This window comes from Vigna umbellata, chromosome 1 (assembly GCF_029865625.1).
Source record: "Vigna umbellata cultivar VRB3 chromosome 1, Vumbellata_1.0, whole genome shotgun sequence".
Taxonomy (NCBI): Eukaryota; Viridiplantae; Streptophyta; class Magnoliopsida; order Fabales; family Fabaceae; genus Vigna; species Vigna umbellata.
The window spans coordinates 17,750,892-17,762,789 of NC_142165.1; the positions used below are offsets into that span (position 1 = coordinate 17,750,892).

General features: G+C 36.7%; 1 protein-coding gene across 2 annotated transcripts; it reads right to left on the reverse strand.

Moving 5' to 3' along the window:
* Nucleotides 1-1,446: 1,446 nt before the first annotated feature.
* On the reverse strand, nt 1,447-6,834 carry LOC124840031 (putative E3 ubiquitin-protein ligase RHG1A). Of its 2 annotated transcripts, none has more exons than XM_088098781.1 (6): nt 6,398-6,834; nt 3,511-5,166; nt 3,033-3,083; nt 2,238-2,336; nt 2,007-2,147; nt 1,447-1,915 (listed from the first exon to the last, which is right to left on the reverse strand). In XM_088098781.1, exons 2-6 carry the CDS (start codon nt 5,155-5,157, stop codon nt 1,784-1,786), a joined length of 2,070 nt encoding a protein of 689 aa, XP_087954907.1. In that variant the 5' UTR covers nt 5,158-5,166; nt 6,398-6,834; the 3' UTR covers nt 1,447-1,783. The 2 variants fall into 2 exon arrangements, with proteins under 2 accessions (XP_087954907.1, XP_087954901.1); XM_088098775.1 differs by having other exon boundaries at nt 3,511-5,250; nt 6,398-6,833.
* Nucleotides 6,835-11,898: the final 5,064 nt, after the last annotated feature.

Sequence of the window (11,898 nt, forward strand, 5' to 3'; positions counted from 1 at the left end):
ATATATAATGTACCTATGAGTATATGAGTATGTGATTATGTAAAATGGTCAATACTATTAAATATAAAATAAAATTGTTTGTAGTATATTTATAACTATTTTGGATTGTTACAATATCAAAATATTCCTTTGTTATAATTAATTTTAAATATGAATATATATATTACTAACTTAGCCTATTTTAATTTTTACCAAGTTAAATTAAAATAAAATTTAGGATGTTATAAAAGTCACATAAAACATACAAGGAAACAAAATTGCAATTTGTTGAGAATTGTACCATAAAAATGATTTTGATGAAAAATTACTGAATTCAAATAGTGCGTGTACAATTCTTCTCACAAAGTTGTTAAAAAAGTTACGAATTGATGCTTCAATTGCTGTTTTTTAATAATTATGAATTGAAATTACAAAAAAAAAGGAGGTTAAGTTATTGAAAAGGTCCTCTACTTCAATGTTTCGTTCATCCTGTTGTTTATATTTTAAAAAGTTCAATTTATCTATAGTCTCATCTGTAAAATTCTCTCATATAGTTTATTTTATTTTATTTTATTATATGTGTATACTAATTCTTAAAAATATTTAAGAAAAAGTTCACCTAAAAGATCTGTTGTCGTTAATATTTTCAAAATAATTTAAAAGTACCCTTCCATCAATGTAATTTAAACACAAACGATTTAGAACTTGTATAATTATTAAAATTTGAATAATTATTAAATCATTAAATTAAAAGTATGCACTATGCGCATTTAGGTTTATATATAAATAATATTTACTAGTACGAGGGTATTAAAAGAAAATCGAATAATTATTTCATTTGTTGAGATTTCTTGTTAGTAAAAAATGATCAATAAGCCTTCATAGGACTTGGATAGTTCAATAAAATATTTAATAAATATAATAAAATAAATTATGATAATGTAAGTTTTAAATATTTAATATTTATAAAAAACAAATAGTAAAAAGAATATTTCATTAACATATACACAAGTTCAATTTAAATTGGATTGGTCCTCAAAACCAATACCGAAATCCAGTCCAGTCCAATAAAATATTTGTACCTTTCAATAAATCAATGTTTTTAGTTCTCAGTGCATTGAATTAAACTGATTTAGATTATTCCTATGGAAAAATAATATTTTTTCACAAATAATAAAATAGATAATAAGATAAAACTATTTTTACATAAACTACAATCTATTTTCATAAAGCATTTTAAAGAACTTCCTACAACAAGGTGAAAACATCTCATAAAGATACAATATTTTCCCATAAACTCTTTCATTGCATAAGATAAAATGCAGATAAACTCTTCCAACCACAGATCAAATCTGACAAATAAATTACTTTAAAAAACACAATGCAAGATTGGTATTTCACATTTAATCATTTACCTTGAATCCATAGATCAATCACATCATAAACTGAAAGAAAAGCAAAACAATATGAGCAATGTGTAAAAAATTTCATAAATGTATAAAAACAAGCCTTGTAAACTACAGTTAAGAAATGTTCCTTTATCCACACCAATCATCTCATGTGTCACTTTAACCGGAGATCATTGGCTTCTTCTACAAATAAACAAAAAATGATAATAAGAAATTTGGCTAAAGCTTAAGAAGATGGGCCATTTAGAAAGCAGCATTGCACCAGAGACTTCAGCTACAATTCAGCAGAAAATTCTGATTAATTGTGCCACTTTCCTTGACCTAACTCAATGTTCATCTTCTAAGCTAAAATGTTTTGATACAAGTCTCATGTTTTCAAGCCCTTCATACAAGTCTCATGTTGCCAACCCTGTTGTCTTACAAATGGGACACAAATTCTTATGCATTAGCCACTGCTTAATACATTCGGTATGGTAATCATGCCCACAATCCAGTGATCCTAAATCATCTCCATCTTTGTACTCCTCCTGCACATAACACAACACTCAAGTTTCAATGTGCAAAACCATGCATGGAACAAAAACATCATAGTTTATAACATGACCATGCAAAGTTTACCTGACAAACACAACATGGTTCTGCCTCCTGCTGAGAACCTGGTTCAGCTGAATACTTCTTATTTTTCATGTGTTTCAATATGGTCTCCTCACTCAAGCCGGTACTCACATTTCCAATGCGTTCTTCCAAAGCAAGTAGCTCCTGTTACATTCATAAGTGTTACACAATAACAATCTCTCATCAACAAAGGAACTAAACGACACACAGGAGTAGTTTGAAACAAGTGTTTACCTCGTAAGACATGTTATCAACATCAAGTCGCATATCCCTGTGTCGATCATGCATATCAGCAATTCCAGCGAACACTGAATGGTCGAGGATCATAACATCCTGTCATAAAACCAAACCAAACCTCTTACAACACTAGCTTAGTATCAGTTCAAAGAGCCCAAACACAACTTGTTGATGTCGGTTGCAGATGTGATTTCCACAGATCAAAGCAAAATCCATTGAAATATATATTTTTCAAATACACCCTAAGCAGTTTCCATTTCCATACTCCCCAACTCTTCGACAAGAAACATAACACTAGATCTTTTATCATGTTTTGCAAGACACCTAACTCCACAACTAGATTTCATGGCCTCAACATAAGTTGAACACCCTAATATTTCTTGGATTCCAAGCAACATTCTAAAAGAACATAAGCACACTGAGATCACGACAGATTACATAACAGAATTTCATATAGGAAAACTCAGGCTTATTTTCTATGCAAGAACAAAGTATACAAATACAATTTCTATAGAAACCCTCAAGTACTTTACACCAGGATTCAATTCTGTTTGCATATACAATAGCTTTTTTCTCATTACAAAAGTTTGTTTTCTAAAGTTTCATCGGATATGAACAGAAAAATATCTTAACAATGATAAAAAATCAAATAGGACAAGTAAACATATACAGAAATTGAACCAGTTTGAAGCAACTGTGCAACTGTTAACAGAAGTTGAAAATGGAGCCAAGAAAGCTTTACTCAATATCAGTGCTTGTCAATATATATCATTAATTTGAAATAAAACTAACCTCAAATCGTAGGTTCCCACCCCTACGCATGAGGCCCAATACATTGCGGAGCTGCACAAAAGCAAATGTAAGTCCAAGAGAACAATTATTCGTAAAAGATGGCAAAAATACTGCAACTCAGAAGGGTAGCAATAACAGAGCTTGGAAATTGTCATCGTTTAGCCAAAGTGTGATTATTGAGAAATGTTAGGAGTAAAATCTGACATACTTTCTCTTAGACTTCATATTCTGCTTACTAGAAATCATTATAAATTGTTAAATTCAAAACCCTGCCCAAGATAAACCATAAGGCCTGAGCCCAAGATCGAATATTTATTTTCAATAAAAAAAAGTAAATTTTTCAAATCAAAGAAAAATAGGCTGATATCTGAGATGCCTCCATACACACATCCAAGAATTATAATAAAGAAACAATATTTTCCAGCAGTTAAAACTGCACAATAATATGCAAGAGAAGAGCCGAGTACATTGTTCATACCTCAGATACAAGTCTACTACTTCCTTCACCAGCAGCAGCCAAAGATCGTAATGAATACTGAATTCCAAATTCACTATCACCTTGCCTCTCAAATGGGTTTACCCCAGATGAAGTAGATGGGCCACGGAAGGAAGCATAATTGTTGCTTGAACTTCCAGCAGCTTCCAAACCAGGAGAAAACAAGGACCGACGAACATACTCGGACAACCTGCGAGGATACTGCTGAGGATTAGGGCGAGAAACCCACGCCGGAGCAGACGGAGGGTTGACAGCTGAATTTGAGCCTGCCCTCGATGAAGAACCAACATTTCCTGGGATACTTAAATTTGCACTATTTGAAGCTCTAGCCGGATTTCTAACCACATTTCTTAAATTGGTTGCAGGCACAAACATAGGGTATTCTACCATGTTTCTCGGCACACTTCTTGAACTTGCTTCCTCGTTTGGCAAATTATTTCTATCTGCACATATGACTGTGTTTGAAGGATGATTGTTGGTTGAGCTGGAACCTCCATTCCACCTGAATGGATGCACATTCCTTGGTAAAGCTGGAACATGAATAACAAGTGGCTGGCTTTGGGGAACCATAGTATCAACGACAGGTGGTGCTGACCTCAAGTCCAGAGAATTATCAACAGAATGAAACCGTTGCAACATTGGAGAGGACGAAGAGACGCCAGAATTCCTAAGAACACTCCCACTTGAGATTGCAGGGGGTGGAACCGAAATTTGTTGACTTGAAGGATTTATCCTCACACGAAAATTTCTGTGGAAGCTTTCTGAGCTTCCTGCAACATTTGACCAAGGAATGCTCTCAGCGGCTCCATCCCCAGTACTCAGACCGAGTCTCGCATTCACCTGTTCTGTTGAGGCAGATCTGTTAAAACTGCTTCCTCCATAATCCTGAGTAGGAAGAGTGTTCCAAGTATTACCATCTGTATGCTGACTATAGCTAGAACTTCCACCACCTGAAGATTGCCCTACACTTCGTTCAACAGCCTTTCTTTTACATGATACACGGCGTGTGTCCAGAGAACAACCAGGCCTACCATCAGTATCCTCAACCAAAAAGCCATTAGTGCCAGAAGGAAGCAGAAACGGACTAGAACCAATTGAAGGTTGAATATGCTCGTTTACCGGTCCACTAGACTTGTTCAAGTTAGGAGGATGTTCCACACGAAAGCCATTATCAGTGCCGCTATCTGCTAAGCTTGCATTTAGGTTGAGATTCTGAGGCACCAAGTGAGAATTGGAGCTGCGCATATACATGGAACTTGTATTGACATTGTCCAACGGAAAAGTATTGTTTGGTTCAAAGCGCCTTTCTTCAAGTCTTGGACCAGCTATAGCACCAGAACTTATTGAAGATGATAATCCTAGCTCTCCTTTCTGCTCATTGTTAGTAACCTCATTCTGAGTATTGCTGGAACTTGGCTCACCTAAGCTCCATCCACTTAGGTTCTGCCATTCATGGTTTATAGGATTTGCGTAAGACGGGTTCAAATCACTGGGGGGAAGTGCAAAATGGTTTTCTGCGGGATTTCGCATATTGTTCCAGAAAATATGTTGATCAACTGCAGCAGTACTTGATGTATCAAATTCTATGGTTTCTTGCAAGGAACCAATTGTACCTCTCTGCCCTTGCATTGAAGATATCTGAAGTTTCCAAACACAAAAAAAGTTAACTATACGAGAAGAATCCTAGATGAAAAAGCACGTCACACACTCAGCTCAGCAAATCTGTCCAACAAGAAAGAAAGTGAACATTAGGCACTGAAAATGGACATATCCAATTAGCTTCATGTAAAATGCTGTAAAAATCACATCAAACGGTGATCAATGTTGGCAACTTAGGTTCAGATAATTATTTCCAAATGCATAATGTCACTAAAACTCCAAAAGCAACAGTTATCCTAAGCTTCTTGAAAGCTCCCATTTTCTCTATAATGCACCACGGTCACGATTGCATATCTACTAGTAAACTTAAAATTGCAGTGGCAGCAGGGCTTGAGCTCTGTGTTCATTCCCTTGATTATCTAGCACTGAAATCCATCAGGTGGATAGCATACCAGATTCCTATCAATCTCCAGACACATTAGGTAGTATCTGTTCAAAGCTGAAAGACTGAAACCATAATGGGGGAAGGTTGAACCCACCAATTAGGCAGAGGACTTACCCACCTAAGAGGCAATCATATATATTTGTTTAATGCATCAACAGCAATAGTTGACAACAGATTAGCTCATTTGTTGTGCACACAGATTTTACATCATAGCACAAACCAATGAGATGAAAACACCTTTTTATGAATCAATGTAAAACTAAACTTCCCAAACACTAAGCCAGGGGTGGAGAACAAGGAGAGTATTTTTCGAAAACCACAAGCACCAACCCTCACAACTCAAAACACCTCTTTCATCAGCTAAGGAACCCTACAGTACAGAACCCAATAATGCAGCATTACCAATTGATTAACACCTCAGAAAATTATCCACCCAGCAGAGAAAGAAGACCATACCCCCAAGAATAACAATAAAGTCAACTCCTTTTTACAGAACATGATGAACAAGACAGAAAAGAAAAACAAAAAAATGAAAATTTTCGGAGATCAGCAAAACTTTTGCAACGTTTCAAAACAGGGCTGGATTAAACATATCAACACCCAACAAAAACCAATACAGCTTGTCAGAGGGGAGGAAAAGCAGTGAAACGTTTGGTGACCATTTACCCAGCCCAAAAACATTGGGAAAAGGCTGAATACTCCAATCAAACCCCAAAAACATTTTAAAAAACCCAGAAAAATTCAAACTTGATAGGTTTTGAATCCCAGAAAACCACAGAGTGATCAGACCAAAGGAGATTGAAGAAAAGGGTGCAGGAAACTTACAGAAGAAAATGAAACAACGCCGATCTAAGGGGAAAAAATCATAGGATGACTAATTGAGAGAATAAGCAAAGAAAGCACCCCACCCCATGTTTTGTTGTGGATGCTTTTTTTTTTCTTTTTTTATTGGATTTGTTTATTCTTTCCCGTTTCCACACTTGAGGTGAAAAAAAAAACAAAGAGGGATAAGAACAAGAACTAAGAAATGGAAAGGGGAAGAAGAAAGAAGAAGAGAAGAAACGGTGTTGTTGCTCTTGGAGGAGGATGAAGAAATGATATCAAAAAATTATGAGATAGGAAAAATGAAAATTTGTGAGGAGAGATTAAAGAGGAGCAGCAATCTTCAATTTAGGAAATAAAATAAAATAAAATAAAAGTTGCCCAATAGATGAGAGAGTGTATGCAAAAGTCATAGCCTTGGTGGTGGTGGAGACAGACACACAGCAGCTTCCATTCCAAAATCAATTTCACCATTTTACTATTATTCATCACTATTCACCCACACACAAAATAAATAGTATAAACAAATAAAACAGAAAATCTTAAATAAAAAATTATTACCACTTATTATATTATCTGATCGTCATGATTATAGATAATCTCAATGGTTACTGTTATAAAAGACTTCATCAAATAATATCTCTCCCCCTCTTCTTTACTGTCATCCAGTTTATTAAGATTAAAGAAAGCAGTAATTAATTTACTTTATGATAATAAATTTATTCTAAATTTATATATTTTTTTCAAAAACCATCATCTTCTCTTGCAATGTATGTATGTTCAATGCATCCCCTCACACAGATTAAACAAAAGCCAATGAAGAATAACAAAAACAAAAAAGTCTTTATTTTTATTATCAACTTTATGGAAAACAAAATAATTAATTAAGGTAATTGGTGATTTATTACTTTCTTTTTCACTGGGTAATTGGTAAGGTGACCACAGGCTGAAAGGGTGTGTCTGTTTGGCAGCTTACCAAAATGGGTCCTTCTTTCTTCTGATTTTTCTTCATGAAATTAACGATTGCATCATCTTCCTCTGCTTTCTGTCTCCAAACCCAACAAAATAACATAATGCTAATAAATGAATAGTGTCGCCAACACAGCCCCCACTTCTTCCAAAAATCTTAGTATACTCTAAAGGTAAGAAAAATTCAAACTTTAATTAATTTCATTATTATTGCACTGTTATTTTTAATTTTTTACAATTTCATAGCAAAATAATAATAATAATAATAATATTAATAATCTTGGTTGTTGTTGCATTACATCTCCTTCACGCCAAGCACCCACTTCTCCATGACCGTTTCTCTTTTACCATTACCATGTCGTCTGTTAGAGAAATGCAGAGAATGAAAACTGATAGAAGATATCAGAACAGAAAAATGAATGTGGAAATATTGAACGTGTATTATTGAACAGCAAAAGTGTAATACAGACAGTGTTTTATAGTAAACAGAATAACAGAAAAAACTGTATAACAGCTTGCATTTAAAACTCCTAACACTCCTTCCTAAATCAAGCTGTCCAGAGGTAACACTCCTATCTCTTTTCTCAGAAACTCAATTCTATCAGTCTTAAGTGGTTTTGTGAGAAGATCTGCAAGTTGTAAGTCAGATTTGCAGTAGATCAGCTCAATTCTTCCTCTGGTTACCATGTCACGCAAGAAATGATATTTGATCTCAATGTGCTTACTCCTTCCATGGCTAACAGGATTTTTAGCCAAATTCATAGCCGAAGTGTTGTCCATTTTTAACAGTACTGGACTTTCTTCAACTATTCCTAACTCCTTCATTAGTTCCTTCAACCAAACTCCTTGACAAGCTGCATGGCATCCAGATATGTATTCTGCTTCACAGCTAGACAGAGCAACTACATTCTGCTTTCTAGAACTCCATGAAACAGGTGCTTTATTGATGAAGAATATGTTTCCAGACGTACTTTTCCTTTCAACAAGATCTCCACCATAGTCAGAATCTGCATAGCCAACAAACTTCAGTTCATCCTCACGCAAACCATATGGAAATAAAATTCCATAGTTAGTTGTCCCTTTTACGTATCTTAATATCCTTTTGGCAGCCACCATATGACTCTTCTTTGGATTTCCCATGAACCGACTCAGAAGACCTACACTGAACATCAAGTCAGGTCTACTATTACATAGGAATCGTAATGAACCAATAACCTGTTTGAAGATCGTTTCATTCACTCCTTCTTCAGTCTCATCTAACTTCAGCTTGGTATTTACTTCAAGAGGACTTCTAACATCATTGCATGAAGCCATCTTGAATCTTTCCAGTAACTCTTTCATGTATCTTTGCTGATGCATCAACAATCCTGCTTCTGTCTGAGTAAATTCCATGCCCAAAAAGTAATTAAGCTTCCCAAGATCAGTCATTTCGAACTCAGATTCCATCATACGCTTGAACTCGTCTATCTCCTTTAGGCTTGATCCAGATATCAACAAGTCATCTACGTATAGGCAGACAATCATTCTGTTGCCTTCAGTGTTCTCCCTTACATACACACCATGCTCCACAACACAGCGTTTAAATCCATGATCGAGGAAAAACCCGTCAATCCTTCTGTTCCATGCTCTTGGAGCTTGCCGCAAGCCATAGAGAGCCTTATGAAGCTTGTACACTTGCTGCTTCTTGTTCCCTTTGTTAAATCCTGGAGGTTGTTGAACATAGACTTCCTCCTCCAGTGGTCCATGCAAGAACGCAGATTTAACATCAAGTTGAATCATAGACCATCTTTTAGCACAGGCAATAGCAATTACTACACGAATTGTTTCTAACCTTGCTACTGGAGCGAACACCTCTGTGAAGTCAATTCCTTGTCTTTGCAAAAATCCTCTTGCCACAAGCCTAGCTTTGTGCTTTAAAACAGTGCCATCTGGATTCAGCTTTCGCTTGAAAACCCACTTCAATCCAATGCATTGCTTTCCATGTGGCAGATCGACCAAACTCCACGTTTTATTCTTCTCGATGGATTTGAGTTCTTCAATCATGGCTTCCTTCCATTCGGTTTCTGCCATAGCTTCATCAACATCTATTGGTTCAGTTCCAGCCATTAATGCCATGTGCACCAGATCACCTTCATCACTTACACCAGTATCCGTATATAACTCGTAATCTGAAAATCTGGGTGGTCTTTTAGACTGTCTTCTAGGTCTCCTTAGTGTATCATCACTATCAGCTCCATCAACAACTTTCTTATCAGTTGCATCTGACATCTCAGTCACCACTGTCACCTTCTTGGTACTGGTCTGCCCTTTCTCCCAATCCCAACTTTCATCTTCCAGAATTACTACATCTCTGCTGATCACCATTCTGCCTTTGTTAGGATCGTAGAGCTTATATGCCCCTGTCGAATGGTATCCTACGAGAACCATCGCCTCCCCTTTATCTTCAAGCTTTGATCTCCTCTGATCTGCAATGTGGCTAAAGACCAAAGATCCAAACACTCTAAAATGACTTACACTTGGTTTCGTACCTGTCCATGCCTCGAGTGGAACTTTGTCTGTGAGTCTCTTGGTAGGACACCTGTTCAATATATGAACAGCTGTTGACACCGCTTCACCCCAGAGACTTCGTGGCAAGCACTTATCACGCAGCAAACACCTGGCCATGTTCATGATAGTTCTGTTTCTCCTTTCTACCAAACCGTTGTGCTGTGGAGTGTATGGTGCTGTTACTTCATGATTGACTCCACTGTCTTGGCAGAATTGTTCAAATGCATGAGATGTATACTCACCCCCTCCATCGGTTCTGAGTATTTTAATGGTTCTTCCACTCTCTGTTTCCACCTTAATCTTGAACCTCTTGAATATCTCAAGTGCTTCACTCTTCATCTGTATCAGAAACACCCAAACCATTCTACTAAATTCATCAACAAAAGTGATAAAATACCTGTTCCCAGCCAAGGTCGCCACTTCCATAGGGCCGCATATATCTGAGTGCACCACATCAAGACATCCTTTGGATCTCATTTCCAATCTCGCTTGAAATGGTCTTCTGCTTTGTTTTCCAACAATGCAAGATTCACACACGTTTTCTGGTATGCTGGTTTCTGTCATTCCAGAAACCATACCTTTTCCACTTAGCTGCCTTAGATCTTTAAAGTTTAGATGGCCAAACCTTAAATGCCACTTCCAGGTATCATCATCCTTTACAGTTGACAAACACTGCCAGCTTCCTACTGCATCCATACACACTTGAAATGTTCGATTTTTAGAAATCTTGCTTCTCAAGATCAACACTTTATTTTTATCAAACACTTCTACCTGATCACAGCCTCCCATAACAACTGTAAATCCTTTCTCAACAAGTTGTCCCAGACTCAGAAGGTTGCATTTCATTGCTGGTACAAGTAGAACATCTTCTATGATTGCATGTGAGCCATCTTTTCTCCGTATAACCACATTTCCCATTCCTTCTACCTGGAGTGTGCTGTTATCTGCGAATCTGACCTTACTCTTCTTTGATTCATCTAATCTGATCAGCCACTCCTTGTTGCATGTCATGTGATTTGAGCATCCCGAGTCCAAATACCACGATTTCACAAATGATTGTGAATTATCAGATGTTGTTGTCACCATCAGCGTCAATGGTTCTGAGTCAGAGTCCTCTTGAGCTAGATACGCCTCCTTGTTTTGTTGTTTCTTCTTCTGCTTACCTTTATTTGAGTAACATTCGAATGCATAATGCCCCATCTTGTGACAACTAAAACATTCTACATTCCTTCTATCTTTCTTCTTTAAGTTCTTTTCAGAACCACTTTTGCCTTCTGGACATTCAACCTTTTCATCTTGCTCATTTGGATTATACTCATTCTTCCATTTTCCTTTCTCTGGTTTTCCTTTCCATTTCTTGAACTTCTTTTTCTCTTCATTTCTGACATACAGCGCCTTGAGTGCTTGCTCATCATTCTTTATGGGATTTCGATCTACCAATCTCATTTCATGTGCCTCTAAGGAACTTTGCAATTCCTCAATCTTCATTTTCTCTGTATCTTTTGATTCTTCAATGGCCACAACAATGTAATCGAACCGCTGAGGTAGAGATCGCATAATCTTTTCAACTATCATGAAGTCACTAATGGACTCGCCACATCTCTTCATCTGGTTAGTAATACTCAGAATTCTTGTGAAGTAATCACTAACCTTATCACTTTCCTCCATTTGTGCCAATTCGTATTGTCTCCGCAGCGTCTGGAGTTTCACTTTTCTGATTTTCTCTCCACCAGAATGACACCGTACCAATATCTCCCATGCTTCTCTAGCCGTAGATGCATTTTGTATCTTCTCGAAATGCATATCATCCACACATTGGTGAATGATCAGCAAGGCTTTATCATCTTTCTTTCTTAGTATCTCCTTCTGATCTTCTGAACCACGGAAATCACTCATGGAATGATCTCCTTCTACCACACTGCTCACATCTTGAACACGAAACAACACGCGCATTTGCGTACTCCACCTACTCCAATTCTTGTCGGTGA

Excerpts from the sequence above, each read along its gene's own strand:
- LOC124840031 (XM_088098781.1), bottom strand. The coding sequence starts at position 5,157 with ATGCAAGGGCAGAGAGGTACAATTGGTTCCTTGCAAGAAACCATAGAA. Across the intron at positions 2,337-3,032 it reads GTGGGAACCTACGATTTGAG|GATGTTATGATCCTCGACCA; the intron begins GTTAGTTTTATT and ends GTTTTATGACAG. Across the intron at positions 1,916-2,006 it reads AACCATGTTGTGTTTGTCAG|GAGGAGTACAAAGATGGAGA; the intron begins GTAAACTTTGCA and ends TGTTATGTGCAG.